The sequence below is a fragment of the Trematomus bernacchii genome, unplaced genomic scaffold (genome assembly GCF_902827165.1).
Source record: "Trematomus bernacchii unplaced genomic scaffold, fTreBer1.1, whole genome shotgun sequence".
Classification (NCBI taxonomy): domain Eukaryota; kingdom Metazoa; phylum Chordata; class Actinopteri; order Perciformes; family Nototheniidae; genus Trematomus; species Trematomus bernacchii.
In genome coordinates, this window is record NW_022987621.1 from 597,081 (window position 1) to 621,834 (window position 24,754).

At 43.3% G+C, this 24,754-nt stretch overlaps 1 protein-coding gene across 2 annotated transcripts in view; it reads right to left on the minus strand.

The window, feature by feature from the left end:
* Nucleotides 1-24,754, minus strand: part of cep295 (centrosomal protein 295) — a 28,577-nt gene that overhangs the window by 1,941 nt on the left and 1,882 nt on the right. Inside the window, exons 5-28 of one of the 2 annotated variants that reach the window (XM_034132770.1) lie at nt 24,584-24,677; nt 24,296-24,409; nt 24,068-24,208; nt 23,535-23,718; nt 23,057-23,215; nt 22,677-22,895; nt 21,539-21,636; nt 20,130-20,330; nt 19,894-19,970; nt 18,783-19,635; nt 18,419-18,575; nt 18,026-18,217; nt 17,693-17,920; nt 17,489-17,586; nt 15,745-15,841; nt 14,738-14,962; nt 14,498-14,646; nt 10,033-10,492; nt 7,757-7,936; nt 7,144-7,544; nt 6,205-6,354; nt 6,061-6,121; nt 5,562-5,882; nt 4,674-4,770 (exon numbers count right to left, since the gene is read on the minus strand). In XM_034132770.1, coding sequence (XP_033988661.1) covers nt 4,674-4,770; nt 5,562-5,882; nt 6,061-6,121; nt 6,205-6,354; nt 7,144-7,544; nt 7,757-7,936; nt 10,033-10,492; nt 14,498-14,646; nt 14,738-14,962; nt 15,745-15,841; nt 17,489-17,586; nt 17,693-17,920; nt 18,026-18,217; nt 18,419-18,575; nt 18,783-19,635; nt 19,894-19,970; nt 20,130-20,330; nt 21,539-21,636; nt 22,677-22,895; nt 23,057-23,215; nt 23,535-23,718; nt 24,068-24,208; nt 24,296-24,409; nt 24,584-24,677 — 4,956 coding nt within the window. Of the gene's footprint in view, nt 1-4,673; nt 4,771-5,561; nt 5,883-6,060; nt 6,122-6,204; nt 6,355-7,143; nt 7,545-7,756; nt 7,937-10,032; nt 10,493-14,497; nt 14,647-14,737; nt 14,963-15,744; nt 15,842-17,488; nt 17,587-17,692; nt 17,921-18,025; nt 18,218-18,418; nt 18,576-18,782; nt 19,636-19,893; nt 19,971-20,129; nt 20,331-21,538; nt 21,637-22,676; nt 22,896-23,056; nt 23,216-23,534; nt 23,719-24,067; nt 24,209-24,295; nt 24,410-24,583; nt 24,678-24,754 lie in introns of those variants that run through there. The other variant, XR_004556107.1, reaches the window with a different exon arrangement.

Here is a 24,754-nt window from a genome sequence, read left to right on the forward strand (position 1 = left end):
CCCATATAAGATTGCAATTGTAAACATGTGCTTGATAGCCTAATATGAACCACTATCTGTTGTTCATAGTATAGTATAGCATATTGAACAACTGAACAACTAGCAAATGTAGATTAGCATTGTAATCCAGCTGGCGAGCTGATGAACATCAAACAACTACGTTTATTTCACACTTCCAGCAGAGACAACGGGGAAATACCCTCTCTTTGCCCGCTCACAGACCCCCAAAGGACGGTACATTACAGTTGGCTTTCCTCCGACGCTGATAGCATGTATAGCTAACGAGGCTAGCTATACATGCTAGCGCAAAAACAATGTATTCATGCCAGTTACAATGAATGACCGAACGTAGCAGACTACCCGTATAAGATTGCAATTATAAACACGTTATTGCTAGCCTAATATGAACCACTAGCTTTTGTTCATAGTCGTTTTATTACACTACATTATAGTTGCCGTTCCTCCGAGCTAACGTTCATATCGTGTTTGTTACCAAGGTAAACAAGAAAGCTAGGTTAGCATATTAGCTGGCAAGCTTACTGTGTTGATTAGATAGATGGATTAGATAGATCCACACTCCTACCACAACTACTACTAACGAATCTAAAACAACTAAGTTTCTCTAATATTTTGTGATTTGCATTTGATTTCGTCCAGCCAGATCCTGGCGGACAATACATGACGGGGACGGGACTACCACACTGATGCCTCGTCCTAAAAAGCCCCAGCTGCGATAGGCAAGATGCCGACAACGGGGAGGAATGGATGATATACCGTGTATATATGTATATTTATGTTCATTTTGTACATTTCTAAAAATAATGTTTGATGGAAATACTTAGTAGGCCTATCCTTTCTTCCCTGAATTATTTGCTCCTATAACATATCATTCATATATAGCAAACCATGATTTGATTTCTCATCAAACAGTAGTAGTTTATTACAGGTAAAAATAACTTACTCTTCTATAACAACAGTTGTAGGTACAGTTCGGTTAGTTAGCGTATAAAATATACGGCTGTACCGACGCCATTATAAGACTGATGTTCCGAGAGCGAGCCGAAAAAAGCACTGTTAGACATGGGCGGAGCCTCTCTGGTGGTTGACTAATCAGAACAGAGTGGCCGAGCTGACCAATCGGAGCACACTAGGCTCACAGGGAGGGGGGGGCAAGAGCTCCAACGAGCCGTTTAGTAGAGAGAGTGAATACTGCTGAATACACATACTTTACATGCTGTATGCGAAACCAATGTGAGTTTGGAAAATTGGACAGTATAAATCTATTTTAGTATACCTCAACAATGGAATTATGATCAGTGGAAATGGCCATGACATGGGCCCTTTAACCATTTTTTGGAGATCACCGACGGCGATGAAATGATGACCATGGCCAGGTAAATAAGATCAAGCTGTTCCTTTAGCCCCCAGTAATGTTACATTAATAAGTTAACAAGTAAATTATATAGCTGATGTAATTTAATCATATTTTTTCATATTTAAAATAAGTCTTAATTTTTCTGTACTAATAAAACAATATGTTTTTTTAAATGAACAACAGCATGTTGTATAGATTGATTCTTAACAATATTAGTGTTCTAATCTTAAAAGCTGTGATTATAACAGTTTATATTCTCCTTCTTCCCCTAAACCAGCCCAGATGTCCCACTGACCCCAGGTCAGCAGCACCGTGACCCCCCGCTCTGCTGAAATACACAATTAAACATGTTCTATGACCTATTTTTTGTATTAATAAAATTAAACTGAAGACAGTTGAATGACCTAGAGATATCCTATTATTCCACTGCTTATGTACACATGTTGTAAATGAAATAAACAATGTGTTTAACAATTACTATTTTAATTTAATTTTGTATTTTCATGTTATCACAAAGTAGAGGTAAGAATATATCCATCCTCTCTCTGCAGCTTCATGTCTTGTATTATTATAACTTTCATCATTGAGACAGAGGAAATCAATCATGTTATTTAACATCACCAGCAGTAACACAAATATCAGCAAAAGTGTGTTTATGGAGTTGTTTATTTGTATTATATGTGCAGCAAGTATATAGAAGCAGCTGTTTGGGGAATCAGACAGACTCAAGCTATAATCGTTATATATCTATTAAAAGAAAGGACACATACAAAATCATATTCTGAAACAGACACAAGTCTGTAGGACGGCAGTAAGCAGAGGTCTGGGTGGAGGATGTTCCTGATCGCCGTTTTGCTTTCTCCAGCACCACGGGGGGTCCAGGTGGATGGCAGCTCTGTCCTGATGATCCACTGGGGTTAGGGGTCCTTCTCCAGCACCACGGGGGGTCCAGGTGGATGGCAGCTCTGTCCTGATGATCCACTGGGGTTAGGGGTCCTTCTCCAGCACCACGGGGGGTCCAGGTGGATGGCAGCTCTGTCCTGATGATCCACTGGGGTTAGGGGTCCTTCTCCAGCACCACGGGGGGTCCAGGTGGATGGCAGCTCTGTCCTGATGATCCGCTGGGGTTAGGGGTCCTTCTCCAGCACCACGGGGGGGTCCAGGTGGATGGCAGCTCTGTCCTGATGATCCACTGGGGTTAGGGGTCCTTCTCCAGCACCTCGGGGGGTCCAGGTGGATGGCAGCTCTGTCCTGATGATCCACTGGGGTTAGGGGTCCTTCTCCAGCACCACGGGGGGTCCAGGTGGATGGCAGCTCTGTCCTGATGATCCGCTGGGGTTAGGGGTCCTTCTCCAGCACCACGGGGGGTCCAGGTGGATGGCAGCTCTGTCCTGATGATCCACTGGGGTTAGGGGTCCTTCTCCAGCACCTCGGGGGGTCCAGGTGGATGGCAGCTCTGTCCTGATGATCCACTGGGGTTAGGGGTCCTTCTCCAGCACCTCGGGGGGTCCAGGTGGATGGCAGCTCTGTCCTGATGATCCACTGGGGTTAGGGGTCCTTCTCCAGCACCTCGGGGGTCCAGGTGGATGGCAGCTCTGTCCTGATGATCCGCTGTGCACTTTTCAGATTAGGGGTCCTTCTCCAGCAGATCCATTTCTCCAGAATTGTACTAATTACAGAGAAAAACAAGAGAAAAATAAAAAGGTGAATTAATCATATTAAACACAGGGTTGCAGAAGTATTATTGCAAAATTGAACTCTAAGCATTTCAGACAAACAATCCCTAAAGGATCATTTAAAATTATGTACTGTTCTGGTTTTTAAAAACTAAAGAGATTAAATGACAGTCACACGTGCATCCCTTTGACAGCACCGCACAAACTAACATCAATGTAAAGGCTGCTGTCTATTTGTGATTGTCTTATTATTATGGGATTAGGATACATTAAATAAACTTTAACCTAAATAACAGATGATCAAATCTGGTGGAAATATTTAAAATAGGCTTTTCTTTTAGCCCCACCTCAAAGCAGCATGAGCTGAACACAAAGGTTGTAATGTTGTCCCAAAGTTTAATAAACAGTAAAACATTGCAACATGTCAGAGAAATAAATAAAGCTAACAGCAGCTACACGTCAGGGTAGCATTTTATAAATCCCACCGTACTGTAGGCTATACAGGTCTAAATGTTTTCACTTTGGTCTATTTATGTAATATAAATTATAACTTATCTATAACAGAGCCAAGATCTCTGTATGACTTTAGTAAACTTCGGAGTTGAATTAAAAATAAGTGTAAACAACAGTGCAGTACGTCCAGCTAGCTAGTTAGCGTCACTAACGTCACATATTTATCCGTATTATTTAACGAAAATGTACGTTTTAATGCCCCTTGGGTTTGACGTGTGTGACGTTAGTTAATTTAAAGTAAGTTAAAACCTGCAGGTCACCCTTGAAAAAGAGATCTTTTGATCTCAAGGGGCTTTCACCTGGTTAAATAAAGGCTACAAACAAACAAACCCAATACTCACATTTATTAGTGATTCCTCCGCTTGCTGCTGCTTTGAAATCCACTCTGCTGGGGAGACCGGAAGCCATTTCATTTGAAAAAAACTCACTCTTCCCTGCGCGCATTGCACCCTGGGATATGGTAGGCCGCGGAGTGTACATCAGATGTATCCTTCAAATTGGGGAAAAGTAGGCTGCATTCGTGGGCCACATTCGGAGGAGTCTCGTCTTTTTTATTTTATTGGGACAGCGTTCGGCGGAAGTGACGTATGCGGTCTACGAATGCACCCTTCGAAGGATACAACCCCTGAATTGAGACACGGCCACGGTGTCACACTCTAATCAGCTAATGAACTCAAAACACCTGCAAAGGTTTCCTGAGCCTTCAAATGGTCTCTCAATCTGGTTCAGTAGGCTTCACAATCATGGGGAAGACTGCTGACTTGACAGTTGTCCAGAAGACAGTCATTGACTCCCTCCACCAGGAGGGTAAGCCTCAAAAGGTCATTGCTAAAGAAGCTGGCTGTTCACAGAGTGCTGTATCCAAGCATATTCATAGAAAGTTACTGTCAGTCTTCTACTGAATGACAGAAGACTAGAAGATAGAACATTCCTTTACTAAAAGGTAAAAGCCTCCAAAAATAAACGTCTATCGTGGTCCATTCCTGACTTTCATAGTGAAGCTCTGCAACGGCTATACAAGTTAACTAGTGTTCTAACATCAGTTGTTGGGCGTTAACAGTGAGAAGTTTTAGTGAAGATAGAAGTATTACTATTAAACCTTCATGTACCTCTGAGTTCTGCTGTGCATCACAGAAGCTTCACGTTTCCTTTGCTCTGGTGTGACGTCCTTCACCTCGTCATCCAGGTCCAGCCTGGGACCCCCCACTGAGGGGACAAAGACATGGCACAGGATGTTGATGTCCACTTATGGCTGACAATCATTTGAAAGTTAACAGGTAGTCATACTCCTATTTCAACACGGTCCTGTTAACGTAAGACCAATACATATTAATATATATTTTAAAGTAACCTAATGAAGGATTTAGGTTACAGACGTATAATTGGTATCAGAAAACAGGGAAACTACTGTAATACCTTATTCTATGCTGTACCTGATAGGTGCACGTGAGCCATTGTACAATCTCTTTCATTGTAAACGTTTTCTCATGCATTCAATAAAGAGCAGAACTCAATCTGATGTTCTCTGAGTGACTGGGTATTTTGTACATATTACAGAACACTTCTGATGTTTTTATTCTAGCTTTCATTTTTTTAAAGAAAATCCTTACCAAAACACGATCTATCACTGCTTTCATTCCAAAAAGCTCAGATGTGCACATTAGAGTGATACAATTTCTATGAACACAACTTGATTTAGAGGTCAAAGTATTTGTATCAGTTTTACCCATTAGTTGTTTTTCTGGCCCGTTACCCCCTTTGGCTCAGAACTAATATCTTACAACGGATTTAGATCACCAGATCAGAAACCATCACCTTGAATGTTGGAATATGAATGACTTCTGGACTAGCTGTTTTGATGTCACAAAGGAGACACAAAATGTGTGATTCCTAAGATACCCCACCAAGGTATACTTTGTCTTTTAGGCGGTGCTCATACATCAATGTGATATGACCCAAAGTGTCAAATAGTATGATACTGTATTAGGTTAATATACCTGGAGGACGTGGGGGCTTTTTCTGCGTGATGATATCACATTCCTCAGTAGTTGGATGCAGCTCAGCGCCCCCCCCCTTCACCTTGGCATTAGGCTTTTGTTGAGGTTCGGACTTCTTGTTTGCCTTACAGGTGCCTGGTGGAGATGCTTTTCCTTTAGACTCCTCTCTGGCTTCAGATGGACCTTGGATCTCAGGTTTCACCTTGGCTAGAGCCCTTCTGGCCTTGATCTCCTCCACTCTGAGGGAGGATCTCTGCTGCAGGGCTCTGAGCCTCTGCTGCTGGACCTCCGTCACTCCCCTGCCAGGACCACACTGAGAGTCTAGGGAGGGAAGGGTTCTCAAGTTCACAATGTTCTGACTGAAAAAGGAAATACATCTGTATTGAGTATGTCAACTACTAGAACTTGTTTGTTCATGATCATATCCATATTTAAGTCAAAAGCAAAAATCCCCAGTTTATTATCTCAGATATGTTCAGTCTGTAAGTGCTGTGGTTACCTGGGTGTGTTTGGTTGTTGTCCTCTGGAGGGTCATTCAGTGACAATGTGGACCGCGACCCCTGCAGAAGACATGGTTTGTGTTTAGAGATCACAGGGAAGCCTTCCGCTGAAGTCTAGTAGTCTAAAACATGTAGACAGTCACCTCTGTGGGCTGGCCTTCCTCCCCCCACTCTGTCCCTCCCCCTGGATGGGGGTCCTCCTCAGTGGTGTCGTGATCCTGCAGTGTGGTGTCTGCCAGGCTCACGAGTGTTATTTCTGACTGCTCCAGGATGCCCTTCTCTCTGGCAGCTTCCTGATATACAGCGCACACACACACACACACACACACACACACACACACACACACACACACACACACACACACACACACACACACACACAACACACACAGCACACACACACACACACACACACACACACACACACCACACACACACACACAACACACACACACACACACACACACACACACACACACACACACACAACACACACACACACACACACACACACACACACACACACACACACAACACACACACACACACACACTCACACACACACACACACACACACACACACACACACACACACAACACACCACACACACCACACACACACACACACACACACACACACACACACACACACACACCACACACACACACACACACACACACACACACACACACAATTCCTTTGTGGTTGTATTACTAGAAAAGTGCACGTAGTAACAACTTCAATCTTACTCATCTGCTTCCATGTTTCCCTTTACAGACAGTCAATTGGGCAAGATAACATAACAATTATTTATTCATCTCGTTTTCGGTCTAACTTTATTGAATCATAATATATCAGGTATGGAAATAAAATGCAGATGCTCTGTCTTGATTTGAGCCTTGAGCTGATTTCTGCAATGCCTTTTGCCAGTGGTGATAAGATGTACATATCAAAACCCAAATTGCACTGGGAACTTTGACAAGTTACAATAGTGTTTCCTTTTAGGGCATTGTAATAGTCAGTGAATTTCTAAAAGACAACGCTTTTTCAAAGTTTATCAAGGTGAAAAACCCAATCTTACCAATATCCCTTCAGAGAGGTCACGGAGTGGGACTCCACCCCTAACAGAAATGGAGTTTCTTTCTTTATCTGCTTCACCCACAGTAAGTGAATCATCACAAATGGCTAAAGCAGTCAGCTCCTCCTCAGATTCACGGGGGTGGCACTGGGAAGTGATGAGCTGAGAGAAGGATCCATGCAGGGGGGGGGCGGCCCTGCAGCTGGCCGGCTGCTCTGCTCGGAGGTGCTCAGGGGACGGCTCAGACTCAACAGAAGGATCAGAGCTGGCTTCAGACTCCTCCCCCCTGCTGTGTGGCCGTCCTTCAGTACAGCTAGGCACATGGTGGTCAGGCAGGTGAAAGGTCATGGAGGGGTCTGCTGTTTCGTTGTGGAGGACCTCCGCCAGTAGCGGGTGGAATGAGTCTGAACCAGATGGGGATAAACATGAAGATGAAGCACATAGTTTCTTACTGGGTAAGACAAGTCATGCAAATATAAGAAGGCGGACACATTTAGTTTCCTAAATCAAACTTTAACTTTGCTGAAATTACATATTGTAATATACTCCCCTTGATATAACCATCATAAGGTCATTTTAGAATTGGCTGTAATGACTTGAATGGTGTAAAGCTCACCTTCAGTCCTCTCTGGACCCCGGTCTGGTGGTGATGCTGCCTGTATGAGCAGGGTCTGCTGCAGAGGACTCACACCTGGGGGAGAGGCGCTGTGGGGCCAGGCTTCAGGAGGAAACACTGGGTAAGACGGCGGCACACTGGCGTCAGTTGAGACACCAAGATCAGCGTGGGTTCGTTCATCTGCAAAACATCAGATGAGATGATGAACACTCTAAACCTCTTTTCCTACTTTGAGAAAGTGGATAAGCAGACAAACACTGCATTCAAACAGTTTGTAATGTCCTGCTGCCACCAAAGCTTCAGTCAGATGAGAGGACTACTCTTCTGAATGCACGTTCATGCATTAAGCGTATAGAAAGTCCTCTTTAAAGATACATGTTATTTGTATGAAGGCAGAATGCTGAACATCCAGACTGACAGTGTAACGGGCAGAGCAACTAAGAGCCTCTGAGCAACAGTTCAATAAGAACAGAAGAAATCAGCAGTCATTGGTGAGAGAAGCTGTTAGCTTAGCATCAACATGTGTGCAGATTTAAATAAGAAAAGCTTTCTGGTCCAGTGTCAAGTGTACAATAATACCTCTACAAGCTGGAATGAACTTCTCTAGCAAAGCTGTTCTTTAAACTTCAACAGAAACAGAATGTTAGTGGATGCACTGTGTGAATATCAGCTGGACATATGACTGACAGATCACAGTTTAAAGCTCTATATTCGAACACTGAGTGCAGAGGTCTCTAAGAGAAACTCAATATTTAGAGTCCAATCTAAACTTAGTGATTTAATATTGAAAGCTAGTCACTAACAATTCATGTCACACTGTGGGGAAATCATCTAAGATCAAAGATGTAATCATTTCATTCTCCTCTTAAGAAAATCAATGATGTTATCTCTGTTCAAATGTAATGAATAAAACAAGAAAAAGTGTAAAGAGATTCCAAACTTTTGAACATCAATGTATTTTCAGATTGTGATCACTTCATGCTGCTATAACCCGGTATAGAGCAATTCACTTTATTTTGACTCAACTGTATTTCATCCTAAAGAGCTGTGTGAATAGATGTTTGAGTGCCAACAAACATATAGACTGCCATCAGTACACCTTTAACCATGGAACAGTGTTTCTACAATAACTGCAAAAAGATGAGAAATGGTTGGAAAGAAATTATTCAAGTCAACCAGTGGAAAGTTGGGTTGCGGTCGAATAGTCCAAAAAACAGCTCCTAAGTTCTAACCCTATCGTCTATCCCTTGACCTCTGAGTGAAACGTCACGGGGTTAAGGGATAGTGGATAGGAGAATTCAAAAGGACTTAAGAGAAGAGACTGCGGTACTTTAGAGAATCGACTGCACTTTCACTATCCGACGTGTTTATGATGCGCCAGCGGAGGTCATAAATGTGCGCCTGCTGCTGTGGGGAAACTATGGAAACTACAGTTTTCTATACAGCGGACTACAACATGGATGTTTAATAAGAACCAGGGACTACTGTAAACTCATCTAGAGACTCTGCACCGTGCTCTGATGCTGTTGTTTTATGCTTTATGAACGGGGACAACAGAGAAACATATTCTTCATGACCAAAGTTGGAATTGAAATAAAAAAGGAAAGTGAAACTTATGCTCGTCACCCTCTCCCTCCGGTCCACATTAATACAAATGATCCCAATACGTATGATTGTATGAAAAGATCTTAAAATCAATACAAATGTATTTATTATAAACGTTAGTCCTTAACATCTATCACTGTGTATATCACCATTCAAACATCTTTTAAAAGTTGAACAAACCCCACACAGCTCAGTAAAGACTGTGACATGTTGACTTTATTTGATCATTTCAGTAAAAACTAACGTTCATATTTCTCTTTTTGATTATAATACTGATGAACGTTCAAAACAAAGCACTTTGGCAACTTACCACATACGTTTTAAAATGCTTAATAAGCACCGTAACTTTCATGATATCATTTCTCGTTCATAATCGGTTGTTTCCGTGAACGGCCGACTGTTGTGTGACGGCAAATGCCGTGGCCGCAAGGCATTGTGGGGCAGCATTTTCTCCTCTCCTTTAGGTTAGGGAGGTCCAGTGGTTCCTAAGCTAAAGGAGGTTATAAAGGAAGTTTGAAACCTCCTTTCCTTTCATTTAGAGAATTGGAACGGCACATGGCTGCCACTGAGGGACTTCCGGGTCATTTCACTCCGTTAGGAAGGTTCCTAAGCAAAATGGACTATTCGAATGCAACCTTGGAGTCTGTTTATTATTAAGTCTCTCCTTTTACCTGAGCTGGCTCCCTGCCGGCCTGCTGACTCGTCCAGTTCCCCGACCAGCGGCCTCATTCCACTCCCCTCCGGACCCTCCTCCGACCACGCGGCCGACTGCTCCAAAGGCACACGGCCCATCAGCTGACCTGCATAAAAGTCCTGCCCACCACTCAGCCAATGAGAGCTGGACTGATGGGACAGTCGCCCAATCATCCGGCTCAGAGTGGAGTCCCAGCCGCCGTGATCAAAGCTTGTCGAGATCGGACCAGGTAGCTGACCAATCATGGAAGAGTGAGCCGATGGTTGACCTACCAGCTGCTCCATGGCCGAGTCCATGTGGTCAGCAGCGAGACAGGATGACTGGTCCGTCAGCTGGCCAATCAGAGGTCTGAAGGAGTCCTGCTCGTGGTCCTCAGCTGGTGACGGCTCCTCGCCTGACAGCGGCTCCAGGACTGGAGGGACTGCAGTGTGGCATTCCTGGGGCAAAAACAAATCCTGTGAATGCTGGGCATGTCACAGCAACGTTTTTAACTGACTTTCATTCATAATGTGCAGTGGTGTAAGAAGAACTCAGGGTTATACACATTTTGATACGTTCTTATGGAAACATTTTTTTTTAAATGACTCCACGGTACTGACGAACCACAGGGGTTTATAGTAACTTGAAGTGTATGACTTCTGCAATCACAGCTTCAGGAGTAAAGTATTACATTTTAATGCCTTGCATTAAAAACAAGGTATCGTTAATGGAATGGGTTAGAGTTAATAGGAAACATGTAATCCCAACAAGTCCTGCATTATAACTTTTAAAGGTCACCTATTATGCAAAATCCACTTTTTCATGTCTCTTCTTCATCACCATGTGTCCCCTCTTCTTCATGTCTCTTCTACATCAACATGTGTCCCCTCTTCTTCATGTCTCTTCTACATCAAGATGTGTCCCCTCTTCTTCATGTCTCTTCTACATCAACATGTGTCCCCTCTTCTTCATGTCTCTTCGACATCAACATGTGTCCCCTCTTCTTCATGTCTCTTCGACATCAACATGTGTCCCCTCTTCCTCATGTCTCTTCGACATCAACATGTGTCCCCTCTTCTTCATGTCTCTTCGACATCAACATGTGTCCCCTCTTCTTCATGTCTCTTCTTCATCAACATGTGTCCCCTCTTCTTCATGTCTCTTCTACATCAACATGTGTCCCCTCTTCTTCATGTCTCTTCTACATCAACATGTGTCCCCTCTTCTTCATGTCTCTTCTACATCAACATGTGTCCCCTCTTCTTCATGTCTCTTCTACATCAACATGTGTCCCCTCTTCCTCATGTCTCTTCTACATCAACATGTGTCCCCTCTTCTTCATGTCTCTTCTACATCAACATGTGTCCCCTCTTCTTCATGTCTCTTCTACATCAACATGTGTCCCCTCTTCTTCATGTCTCTTCTACATCAACATGTGTCCCCTCTTCTTCATGTCTCTTCTACATCAACATGTGTCCCCTCTTCTTCATGTCTCTTCTACATCAACATGTGTCCCCTCTTCTTCATGTCTCTTCTTCATCAACATGTGTCCCCTCTTCTTCATGTCTCTTCTACATCAACATGTGTCCCCTCTTCTCCATGTCTCTTCTACATCAACATGTGTCCCCTCTTCTTCATGTCTCTTCTTCATCAACATGTGTCCCCTCTTCTTCATGTCTCCTCTACATCAACATGTGTCCCCTCTTCTTCATGTCTCTTCTACATCAACATGTGTCCCCTCTTCTTCATGTCTCTTCTACATCAACATGTGTCCCCTCTTCTTCATGTCTCTTCTACATCAACATGTGTCCCCTCTTCTTCATGTCTCTTCTTCATCAACATGTGTCCCCTCTTCTTCATGTCTCCCCTCTTCTTCATGTCTCTTCTACATCAACATGTGTCCCCTCTTCTTCATGTCTCTTCTACATCAACATGTGTCCCCTCTTCCTCATGTCTCTTCTACATCAACATGTGTCCCCTCTTCTTCATGTCTCTTCTACATCAACATGTGTCCCCTCTTCTTCATGTCTCTTCTACATCAACATGTGTCCCCTCTTCTTCATGTCTCTTCTACATCAACATGTGTCCCCTCTTCTTCATGTCTCTTCTTCATCAACATGTGTCCCCTCTTCTTCATGTCTCTTCTACATCAACATGTGTCCCCTCTTCTTCATGTCTCTTCTACATCAACATGTGTCCCCTCTTCTTCATGTCTCTTCTACATCAACATGTGTCCCCTCTTCTTCATGTCTCTTCTTCATCAACATGTGTCCCCTCTTCTTCATGTCTCTTCTACATCAACATGTGTCCCCTCTTCTCCATGTCTCTTCTACATCAACATGTGTCCCCCTCTCCTTCATGTCTCTTCTTCATCAACATGTGTCCCCCTCTTCTTCATGTCTCCTCTACATCAACATGTGTCCCCCTCTTCTTCATGTCTCTTCTACATCAACATGTGTCCCCTCTTCTTCATGTCTCTTCTACATCAACATGTGTCCCCTCTTCTTCATGTCTCTTCTACATCAACATGTGTCCCCTCTTCTTCATGTCTCTTCTTCATCAACATGTGTCCCCTCTTCTTCATGTCTCCCCTCTTCTTCATGTCTCTTCTACATCAACATGTGTCCCCTCTTCTTCATGTCTCTTCTACATCAACATGTGTCCCCTCTTCCTCATGTCTCTTCTACATCAACATGTGTCCCCTCTTCTTCATGTCTCTTCTACATCAACATGTGTCCCCTCTTCTTCATCAACATGTGTCCGCTCTTCTTCATGTCTCTTCTACATCAACATGTGTCCCCTCTTCTTCATCAACATGTGTCCCCTCTTCTTCATGTCTCTTCTACATCAACATGTGTCCCCTCTTCTACATCAACATGTGTCCCCTCTTCTTCATGTCTCTTCTACATCAACATGTGTCCCCTCTTCTTCATGTCTCTTCTACATCAACATGTGTCCCCTCTTCCTCATGTCTCTTCTACATCAACATGTGTCCCCTCTTCTTCATGTCTCTTCTACATCAACATGTGTCCCCTCTTCTTCATGTCTCTTCTACATCAACATGTGTCCCCTCTTCTTCATGTCTCTTCTACATCAACATGTGTCCCCTCTTCCTCATGTCTCTTCTACATCAACATGTGTCCCCTCTTCTTCATGTCTCTTCTACATCAACATGTGTCCCCTCTTCTTCATGTCTCTTCTACATCAAGATGTGTCCCCTCTTCTTCATGTCTCTTCTACATCAACATGTGTCCCCTCTTCTTCATGTCTCTTCTACATCAACATGTGTCCCCTCTTCTTCATGTCTCTTCTACATCAACATGTGTCCCCTCTTCTTCATGTCTCTTCTACATCAAGATGTGTCCCCTCTTCTTCATGTCTCTTCTACATCAACATGTGTCCCCTCTTCTTCATGTCTCTTCTACATCAACATGTGTCCCCTCTTCTTCATGTCTCTTCTACATCAAGATGTGTCCCCTCTTCTTCATGTCTCTTCTACATCAACATGTGTCCCCTCTTCTTCATGTCTCTTCTACATCAAGATGTGTCCCCTCTTCTTCATGTCTCTTCTACATCAACATGTGTCCCCTCTTCTTCATGTCTCTTCTACATCAAGATGTGTCCCCTCTTCTTCATGTCTCTTCTACATCAACATGTGTCCCCTCTTCTTCATGTCTCTTCTACATCAACATGTGTCCCCTCTTCTTCATGTCTCTTCTACATCAACATGTGTCCCCTCTTCTTCATGTCTCTTCTTCATCAACATGTGTCCCCTCTGTGGAAAGAGACTCTGAAAGTTTCAGGAACAAAGATTCTCTCTCTTTTTGTCCTGATCCATTTATATAAAAACCTGTCTGAAAATGAGCTGATCAGATTTTGGCCACTTGATGATGTCATAACGATGTTTTGTCTTGTGTAACCATTAGCCAATCAGCAACCAAGCTAACCCCCCACCCACTTTATCACCTGAATCTCCTCCTAGAGCACCATTGAGAGTTCTATGTAACCAAATGTCTCTCAGAGGGGCGTGGGGAGGGGCTCCTTATTTTCATCTAAAGTAACAGACAGAGAATCAGCACTTTGGAAACAGGGCTGAAACAGAGGGGATTATGGGTAATGCTGCAATGATCTGTTTGGTATTTGGAGCAAAATACTTCAGAGACATGTTTTGTATATAACTGAGACCTATAATATATGAATGAAAAACAGTATAATAGGGGACCTTTAAGTAAAAATACAAAAGTATTTTTGATAAAAATACAATTAATGTAGAAACAGTAAAAGATACCGGCTAAACAACAGTTTAAAATTCCTTATTGCCATGAAAAGGAATCCCCCTCAGATCACCCCTCACTGTCCAAGCAACTCAGAGAAGTACGGTGGCCTTTAGGTCACAAAAAGCCCTCTAGAGCCAGAGTTTGGTCTGTCCTCTCTAGTCTACTGTAAGAATGTGAGTCACTGACCAGGCCCCTCCTCTGTGCTGCTGCCCAATCTGAGGGAAGAGACTGAGGGGAGGTGGAGCTCTCACTCCCCCCTCTCCTCTCCGGGACTCCAAGCAAAGACTGCTGGGAGACTGAAGAGCCAGATTCCTCCACATATGAGCCTTCACTGTCTGAAGACCAACAAAGACGACGAAAGACTATTAACATGCTGCAGTCTTCCGATTTGACATTTTTGGACTGTTCAATAGGGTGTTACAGTACCTGTGGTTCTGCCAGCAGTGCTGAGGGAGATGTTCAGCTCCCGTGTGTATTTGTCTATGATGTGCTGGATGCTGCTGTCATTAAAGAGAGAGCCGACAGAAAGAGCAGGACGGTCTGCAGGTGAGCTGTCCTTAAAGCAGACGCTCTGACCGGGTGGAGAGAACACATGGAGTGAATCTGCTCCACGCTCCGGTTCTACACACCGTCTGAGCAGCGGGCATTCATCTAATGAAGAAGTGGGAGAGGAAAAGGAGGAGAACAGATTTACGCCTCATAAAAAGTTATAAAACACAACATCATTCATTTCACAAGTGAAACTAGAATTACAGGTATAATCATGAGCCATAATGGAGAGATGTGAAATGGAACACAATAAGCCTTAGGAAGCTTGAGAACAGGGTTCCAGCTGTACACATTTTTAATCATTTCATTATATATCATTTCAAACATATGGAATTGAGATAGTTCACATATTATTCCGAAACATTACAAACCAAAAACATATGCCACACTGCATTTCAGAGGGAAGCTAACTTGTGGAAGTCCACAGCCATTCAGCTTCAATCATCTCTGACATTCGCTGGAAGCACTTTTTAAAAGACAGAGACATTTTGACCTCTCTGCAGATCACACTAGAGCTTGTACATTTAAGATTGCGCTTTTGGTCCTCATAAAATCCCTATTCCTAGTTTGCATGCAAGATACATAAAAACATACATGAAACAGGCATTGTGAAAGACATTGCATTCAGTGAGCTTGAAGAGAGCAAAGCAGCAAGCCACCTGGTGTGTGTACATTATTCATCATTTGGACCGCAGCTCATACACTTATTATATTGCTTCATATTTGGACGGACCCAATCAGATTCTCTAGTGAATAATGAAGAGCCAGACAGATCTTTCTGGTAAGGCCATTTCAATTCTTCATCTTTTTCAATCAGATTTTCTAAATTAGATTTAGCAAAGAGGTAAAAAAAATAGCATTAAAACATGAAAAAAGACCCTCACCAGTGCTTATGTTCTGCTCAGGATCGGTGGAGATGTAGCTGCCCGTGGAGATTGTGGTGGAGGAGAGGCAGTCAGAATCAGGAGGCCTATTTGCAGACTGACAAAATCATAAAGGCACCCAAAATGAATATGTTAAAGTGATCAACAACGGATTGAATCAAAAACACAGCATACAGACTTACTGAGCTCAGTTCAAGTGTAGAAACCATCATGAACGCATTTCATTCAATACAATTCTGGTTGGGTTATTTTACATCATCGCTCAGAAACAGAACAACACATTCATATATGCACACGTATAATTGAAGATTTCTTTGCTCGATTTGTATATATTCTAGTGAGTGTTCAAAGTATTCAGATTATTAACTGAAATCAAATGTACCTACTCATTACGCAAAAATAATCCTGTTTAGTGGTTTTTCCGATAAGCAGCTAAACTTTAGTACTTTAAATCTTCCAATTATTTGAAGACATATGTTGGGCTTTTGCGTTTGAATTTTCAGCACTGTACGTCGTGAAATTAATTGAATTTGTATTTGGTGTAAGACACATACATATAAACACACTGAGCTCAGTTCAAGTGTAGAAACCATCATAGATGCATTTTATATTAAATACAATTCTGGTTGTGTTATTTCACATCATCGCTCAGAAAACACACACATACACACATACACACATACTCAATGTTAATATTCTAATTCTAATATTAGGTTTTGAATTTAGCACTATACAAAATGAACAATGAACAGTAATGAACAAAGTTACTCTAACCTATATTTAGCGAAAGACACATACATGCACACAGACTCACTGAGCTCAGTTCAAGTGTAGAAACCATCATAGATGCATTTTATATTAAATACAAATCTGGTTGTGTTATTTCACATCATCGCTCAGAAAACACACAAACACACACACACAGCTCAATGTTTATATTCTAGCCTGTGTTAGAAGTATTCAGATCAGTACAATGTGCCTCCTCATTATGCAGAAAGGCCTGATTCATTTTGTTCCACAAGCAGCTAAACTAAAGTTATTAACAATGATTCCACTTGTTTATTAGATTCTAATATAAGGTTTTGCATTAAAATGTTCAGCACTGTACAAAATGTAATGAACAAAGTTACTCGAACCTATATTTAGTGAAAGACACATACATGCACACAGACTCACTGAGCTCAGTTCAAGTGTAGAAACCATCATTAAATGTATTCTTAAATACACTTTAGGTGCAAAGATTTCACATCATTGCTCAGAATAAGGACACATACAGACACACACAGATGTGTCCGACAGACTTGCAATCTTCATACACATTCACTAAAAGAAGAACACACACAGGACACACAGCAAGACACAGAAAAGAGAAGCTTCTCGGGCATAATCAGTTGCTGTGGCAGAGGGCCAGGCAGTCAGATTTGGCCACATTTCATCATTGATCCACAACGTGTGAACCTCAGAGTATTTAAAATGCAGAAAAAACACTAACTATGAAATTAAATTAATATGTTTTTAGAATTTGTAAATTGCCAGTAGACACATTATTATTAATACTGTCTATAAAACTGTCTATCAAGTGTTTACAAGCACAAGAGGCAGCTGCGCTTTCAGTGTATATTGGCAAAAACGCTTTCTTCCTTCCTCACTTCATCAGTCTTTTGTCAAGGTTTGCCACTAGGGTGATGACTTGTTCTAAGAGGACGACAGAGTCTGAACTGAGTTGTGTGCAGTGCCTGGTTACCTCTTTGGGGGACCTGCAGCTTGTGATTCCAGGACCAGAGAAGTCGGCTCCTCTCCCAGAGTCAGAGGAAGGAGGGGAGATTATCCTCAGGATAGAATCTGGAAAACGAGAGTTGCAACCAAGAGGACAGATATTCATTTTGGCCCTTTTATGTTCTTCTCATCGGCATTATGTATCATCACTATTTATTTACCGTCTACATACCAGACTCTGAGGATTCTGGAGATGTTCCTGCTCCCACCAGCAGCCTCTCTCTCCAGAGGACATGGCTGGATGTTGATGAGTTTGTTTCAGGGCTGCTGGCAGTCTGCTGCCCACTGCTGGACCAACAGGGGGTCTGCAGATCCCTGTCAGAGACCACCGACGCTTCATAGTCCTCCTGCAGATCCCAGTGCAGAGAGTGTGAAGGAGCTGGTACACTACTCTCAGGACCTGGGGAAACATCAACAATCCAATCAATCGGTATCACTCTCCATAGCTGGTTAAACGTTGTTGGCATGTGAGGAAACGGGTGTCACTTCCTGCTGTTGAGCTGACCTTTTGATTGGCTGGTGTTGACTGACGTCTCCACTTCTTGAATAGCACTAAGCTCATGTTGTTCAGTCATCATCTCCATGATGCTCAGCCTGACACGGGTCACGGGGGGCTTTGCTGCTCGTGGAGGAGGGAGGAGTCCTGAGGGGGGGGCAGATGCTGGGGCAGCAGGAGCATCACTCTGAGCCATGAGATCTAAATGGAACATTTAACAATTACTACACAGAATATGAAACCACAGGGGTTTACAGTAACTTAAAGTGTACTACTTTTTATTTATAATTGAAAGCCAAAGCATACTTGCATTTAATATGCAAACATACATAAATGCATTCAATAAAGCTAGGTTCGAAAGTTTGATTCATTTAAGGAAGCAATATATTCAAAGGTTTTCACAGAGGGAGAAGCCATCTTCATCCTGAGGGTCTTCAAGGTGGGATAAAGTTCCTCCGTTAGTCTCCTCTATAGCTCTCAGCAGGGAGGCAAGTAACTTGAGACGGGTCTGCCTGATGCTCTCTGAATCCAAAACTCCTCTGGCAGCCTCTGGGAGTGGCTATGGGCGAGACAAGGCATCAGGACAGTTGTTCTCCCATACAAGCACACACTCATTGAGCTTCAATCAAATACACTTGAAGTCAGTTCATTTCACCTCATCACTCAGAAACAAGCACTGTTGTCATTTGTTTTTGTGTATTAACGTAATGATTTGTCTGCTGTACTTTTGCAAAAACATAACAGCAGTGCTAGTCCTGTCACTTACTTGTTCTTCAGTTTGAATGAGAGCCTGCAACGTCTCCTTTTGCCGCCTCATCTGCTCCATCTCCACTTCCTGTTGTCGCCTCTCCTCCTCCTGCTGCCTCTGCTGCAGCGCCACCTCCTCCCTCTGCTCCAGCAGCCGTCTCTGGACCTCCTGCAGCTCTGGTCTCTGGACCTCCTGCAGCTCTGGTCTCTGGACCTCCTGCAGCTCTGGTCTCTGGACCTCCTGCAGCTCTGGTCTCTGCCTCTCCATCCTGTCGTCCTCTGTGGAGCTCAGGGACCCGGTCCGTAGGGAACAGTGTGGCAGAGTCACAGGCCTAACAGTTTCTGGAACTGGAGCCAGAGGTGCACCAGAGGAGATGATGGAGCTACTGCCTTGGATTGGATCAGAGGTTGGCTGCAGTGTGATGCTGGCTGAGTGACGTGTTGCTCTCACTCTCTCTGTGAGATGCCCTGTGACTCTCTCCATGATGTTGTCTGTCAGCCAGGCAGTGAACTTCTGGTTCCTGGGATTGCTTGAAATATATTCAACTTCATCTGGCACCAACTTGGAGGCAGAGCTTATATTTGAGCTAGGAGGTTGTGAATGTGAAGCTAACATGTCCGACTCTCTTGTGGGAACTTCCACAGGGGTTAGTGCTTTGGCGTGGATGTATGCCTGCGAGGCCGGAGGTGTAGGGAGCTGCAGAGGAGCTGGAGGATGCACAGACTGAACACCGTGCAGAGGGGGGGGAAAGAGGCCTGGAGGCACTGCAGCGGGCAGTAAAGATGTGGGGGTCATGTTGTAGCGAATCCGTAGAGCTCGCTGGTATTCCTCTAGGCGCTGACGGGCCACTTCCACTGACCTCTGGTGAAGGCTGAAATAAAGACCGTCAGTTTTATTTATAGAGCCCAATCTCGGTGCATCAAGGAGCTTTAAAATTAGAGCATACAATACCCTCCAAACTAAATAAAATCCTCTAAAACTTTATAAATATAGGTAAAAGTAGCACTCAAAAGGTTTATTTCTTTGTCAGCTGATGAGATTTACTTTTAAACATAATCGCAAGGAAAAGTGGTGAAAGTGACTGGCTAAATAAATAAATGTAGTTTATATTCAGGATTTAAAAACACACCTGTTTTGCTGCAGCAGTCGCTGTTGGTACTCTCTGATCCTTCTGGTGTGCTCATCTTCACCTGCAGGAGGCACCAGCTGTCAAAGAGTGAAGAAGCAGCCATCACTGAAGTTATTTTTCTGACCGCACTTCACATAAGATATCTTAAAGGATAAAACAGATCTCACAGGAATATTAGTAGCTCAGAGAAATAATGACAGGTTAACCAGGGATAGCTTTAATGCTCAAAGGCCTACCTCAGGAGGGACAGAGGGGGCTTCCTGCTCATGGACGGGTACTTCTGGTTGGTTGATAGGAGCCTCCTGGGTCACAGCAGCCTTCAGCTCTTCTCTCTCCTGCTGAGCCTCATGCAGCATCTGCTCCAATTTGGCTTTCTGCTCTTCAAGCTCCTGGAGCAAAACCACCTGCTGCTGCTTCTCTCTCTCGAGCTCCTCATCCTGAACAGAAAAACAAGTTTAAAAACAGCAATCATGTTACATGTAGGGTAGATCACAAACCAACATGTTCAACTGAGCCCCTAATTACTGACTGAATATCTAATGTTAAGTAGAGGTTAAATAAACAGATATGGTACTTGACAGTACTTGGTTTGACTGAAAGGTGAGAGCCCACAAAATAAAATCTGTACGTCCTGCACCAGAGCGAGCAGGTATGAAATCCTTGTATGAAATGTAGAATTAAGAAGATCATCCTTCTCCACAGGAATTCCCAGGAAGCCCAGATTGAGGCTCCTGTGTGTGTCCTATGTGCAACTTTATTTTGATTACTTTTTACTGAAGTTGTTTTTCTTCAGTGTACTAGCTTAAAAACAGGTAACCAAGCTGTGGTAAATGGACTGTACTTATATAGCGCTTTATCCAGTCTTTAAGACCCCTCAAAGCGCTTTACATACTACATGTCATTCACCCATTCACACCCATTCATACAGAGCAGTGTACCTTACTCTAGGAACTAACATTCACACACATTCACACACCATTGGCCATGCCATCGGGAGCAACTCAGGGTTAAGTATCTTGCCCAAGGATACATCGACATGTTGACTGTACGGGCTGGGATCGAACCCACAACCTTCTGGTTGAAAGACGACCGCACTCCCTCGCAGCCACAGTCGCCCTGTGGTCTGAAGTTATTGAAAAAGATAACATGTTGAAAGCAGAACCAAAAGTCATGCACGAGGAGAGGTGACTGCCACACTGCTGCTTTAGGAGCTGGGCTGATTGAGTAACGAGGAACACCTGGATAAAGGCATTCTGACCTATCAGGAAAATGCATCAAGCCTCTGGGATAACAAATGAAGCTGACAGTGGAACAGTGAATACAGAAGGACCTTTGACAAAGAGTGAAATTCCTAGTGTGACATAAAGAAACCTCTCACTTATCAACCTACTGCTTCTTATAATGAACTTCTTTGTTGTCATTTCAAGTGATGAAACAAACCGACAGACAATAAACCCCAGAGATTGACCATTTTAGTAAGCTTAAAAGCAAACTGCTTGTTTCCATTGAGAAACTGACCTTCCAGTGTTTGGAGCACAAGCATTTAAAGCTGTCAGCTGATCTGCTCCTATCAGCAGCATGTATACAGTGTAGGAAAATAGTTCCCGCTCAGTATCACATAAATGGGAATACAGTACACACGTACCCTTTTCTTTCGTTCTTCTTCAAACTGTTTTATTCTGTTGGCAAGTACATCTGGAAGTTGAGTTTCTGCTGCAGCTGGCGGCTCCGTTGTCTTCAACGCTGGTTGAATAAAATAGAGGAGAACATGAAATGAACTATTATTATTTTACTAAGTTTATCCTTATATGGCAGTTGAAGAGAAGGGGGGTAATTTACTGAGAAGAAAAACAAAATGACCAAGATTAGAGTTGTACATAGATAATAGAAATGTTGAAGAATAAATAAACGGTATTAAAATTGCTTCACTTTGTAAGGTTGGATAGTGTTGTAGTTCCTGATGCACAAAGGTATGTCATAGCTTTTGATAATATGGGGAGTCTGGTATTTTCTTGTTGCAAAGTTTGAGTGCAAAGTATATTTGGATTAGGTAATCCGAATACAAACATAATATGATATTTGGTGTAAAAACAGAAGAATAAAATAAAAACAGGGTGAAAAAAAGAGTAAAAAAAAACAATCTCAATATTCTCAAATATCAAACTTCTATCACAATGATTGTATTACGGAACGTCTACACAGCAGCGTTAAAAAAATCTTGGAGGTGGGCGTATCTGAAGCTTGGGGATTTTTTGCGAACAACCAATCACATGAATCTCCCGCCCGCGACATACGAAGCCAAAAAGCCCGAAGTAAACTGGATATAAACTCCCCAAAACAGGCGAAAACCTACCACTGTCTCTGCCACCTCCCTCCATGCCTGGCTCCTCCGGTTTATATCCCGGTAGGTCTGGTCATAAAGCACCGGGTGATTGATTCGCTACCGCTAATTTCTCCTCCATTTTTTGGAATATGAGGAAATGACCTGCGGTATGTCTCTCCCAGCATACACGCCGTTTGATTGGCTAGAGCTTGAACGGTCAGATTTGCGTACACAGGATTTGATTGGCTGCCGCTTCCACCTCAGCTTCAAAAGTTGAACATTGTTCAACTTTGAATCCTCAAAATCCTCAAAATCTCCGCTCGCCTGCCCACAATGCATTTCGGCGAAAAGTGAGGGAAAGTGACGTCACCCCATTCAAAGTGAATGGGCAGAAGCGTTTCAAGATTTTTTTAACGCTGCTTTGTAGACGTACCGTTATAGTGTGAAGAGTGTGAGCTACCTGGTGGGGAGGGGGCAGGCTCCAGGCTGTGTTTCTCCTCGCTGCTCAGAGAGCCTGTGTCGATGGTGGTGTCCCGCTCTGGGATCTGATCTGTGATGGAGGTCGGTGGTTCGGCTGCAGGAACATGAGAGTTCTGCTCAGTCCAATGGTTCCTCTGGTTCCTGATACGATCCAAGAGCTTCCTTAACGCCCGTCTAGGAGCAGGCTTGAAGGGCTCCACTGCAACAAAAAAACATGAGTGAGGTTTCGGCTTGGTAAAGATGAGTATCAAGGACGTGATGTGTGTATTGATTTTGTGTATATCCCAAAAACCTTTTTTTACAAACCTTGCTGAAACCCTTAAAACCTGTGAGTTTAGGTTGTATCTGCTGCTTCTTTACCTTGAACGGATGTTTCCTGCTCGGGGTCATATTGTGTGGTTCCTGCTCCTTGTGGGGGGATTTCATCCTGCGTGACGTCCAGCTCCTGGTCCTGGCTCCCTGTGGACAGAGCCGGCAGAGGCTCTGGAACCAGCTGCACCACCAGGTCTCCTTTAACCCCTGCCATCAGACACAGTCAATCTTTAAGGGAGCTCCAATAAAATGTTAATAGTTAAGCCACATGTTCTGGCTACTTAGAAATTGTGTGCATGGATTCAAGCAGAGCCACAAATGGTCCACCTTTAGAAATATGCAATTTGTTCCTTTTTAGGTGTGTTTCATGTAACGGAAAGCAGTGTTGTTAACCAGTATAAATGTTACATGGTTTCCTCTTTTTTATATGTTACCTTCTTTTTCTAACTTCTCAAGCTCTCATACGAGAGTGTGGGATTATTTGAGCAGTGGACTATCAAAGAAGCTTTTGGTGAGTTTGACTTACTCCTCTCTCCTGTGTACATGTCCTCAAAGGCAAACTCCATCTCCCTCTGGTAGTCCTCTGCTGTCTCCTGTCTCTTATAGAGAGGCTGGAAGATCTGAGCAGGCATCTGGAAAACCTGCTGCCTCCTCCTGAGCAGGTCTGTCTGCTGCATGTGCTCCAGTTCAACAAGCAAGCGCTCTCGATCCTAAGGGTTGTCACCAAAAACAGATTAGACATAAAAAAAAAGGCCATAATAATTTGTGTTTCTATGACACAAATGTGGAAATTATTCAGAATCAGAATGCCTTAATAAGTCCTGCAGTGGGGACATGTACCGTGTTACAAGCAAAAGTGGCAAAGCAGGTAAAATAAGTGATATATATAGTCTTTACATAAGAGGTCAATCTGTCTACTATGGCTAATGCTGTTGTCCTGCTATCAGTCAACAGTGTTTCCACCACAGTGATGGCAAGTAGCTTTGGAGCATATCATCTGTCAGATACATGTGAACAATGTTGGTGTGTATCTTCTAACAACGTAAGATGTGAGTTAACCTGCTCCAGATGTTCCCTCCTCAGCGCCTGCTTCCCTCTGAGACGAGCCTTCTCCAGCTGCTCCTCTCGCCTCCTCATTTCCTCCTTCTTTAAATCCTGCAGCCTCCTCACCTCCAGCTCAGCTCCCTCATGGGCACTGGGCTGATGACACAAGTACAGGTTAGACATCCCAACAGGAGGGGAGAACCAAAGCGGGGGTTATGTAAATACAATAATCAGAGATCTTACCTGCTCTGTGTCTGCCTCTCTGTCCACTGTGCTGTCAGGCATATGATAATGCGTGGCTGCGAAAGCACTCACATCAGATTTCTTCACTACATGTGGCTTCTTGAAATCAATGCTCTGCTTGAACAAAAAGACAATGTTACCATGACTACACTAAAAACCTGTGAAACTTGAAAGGTATGACTTTTATTTATCACTTCTGTAAATGATAAAGGTCAGCTTGCAAATCCAGGTGGCTTATCAGGCCAACAGGAAAACAGTGTAACTAATATAAGTGGTGGGGAGAATCACCTGAATTGGGTGTGGGGGGGGCTTAGGGAGACTGGCCACTTTAGCTGATCTTTCCTTTTCTGTCTGTAGTGCCTTCTTCCTGGCCATGGTGGATCTACAGACAAACATATGAATAGACTTGTTGTTCAGTTCATTTTGATAAAATGCATGATAATGTTTTTCGAGCAATTG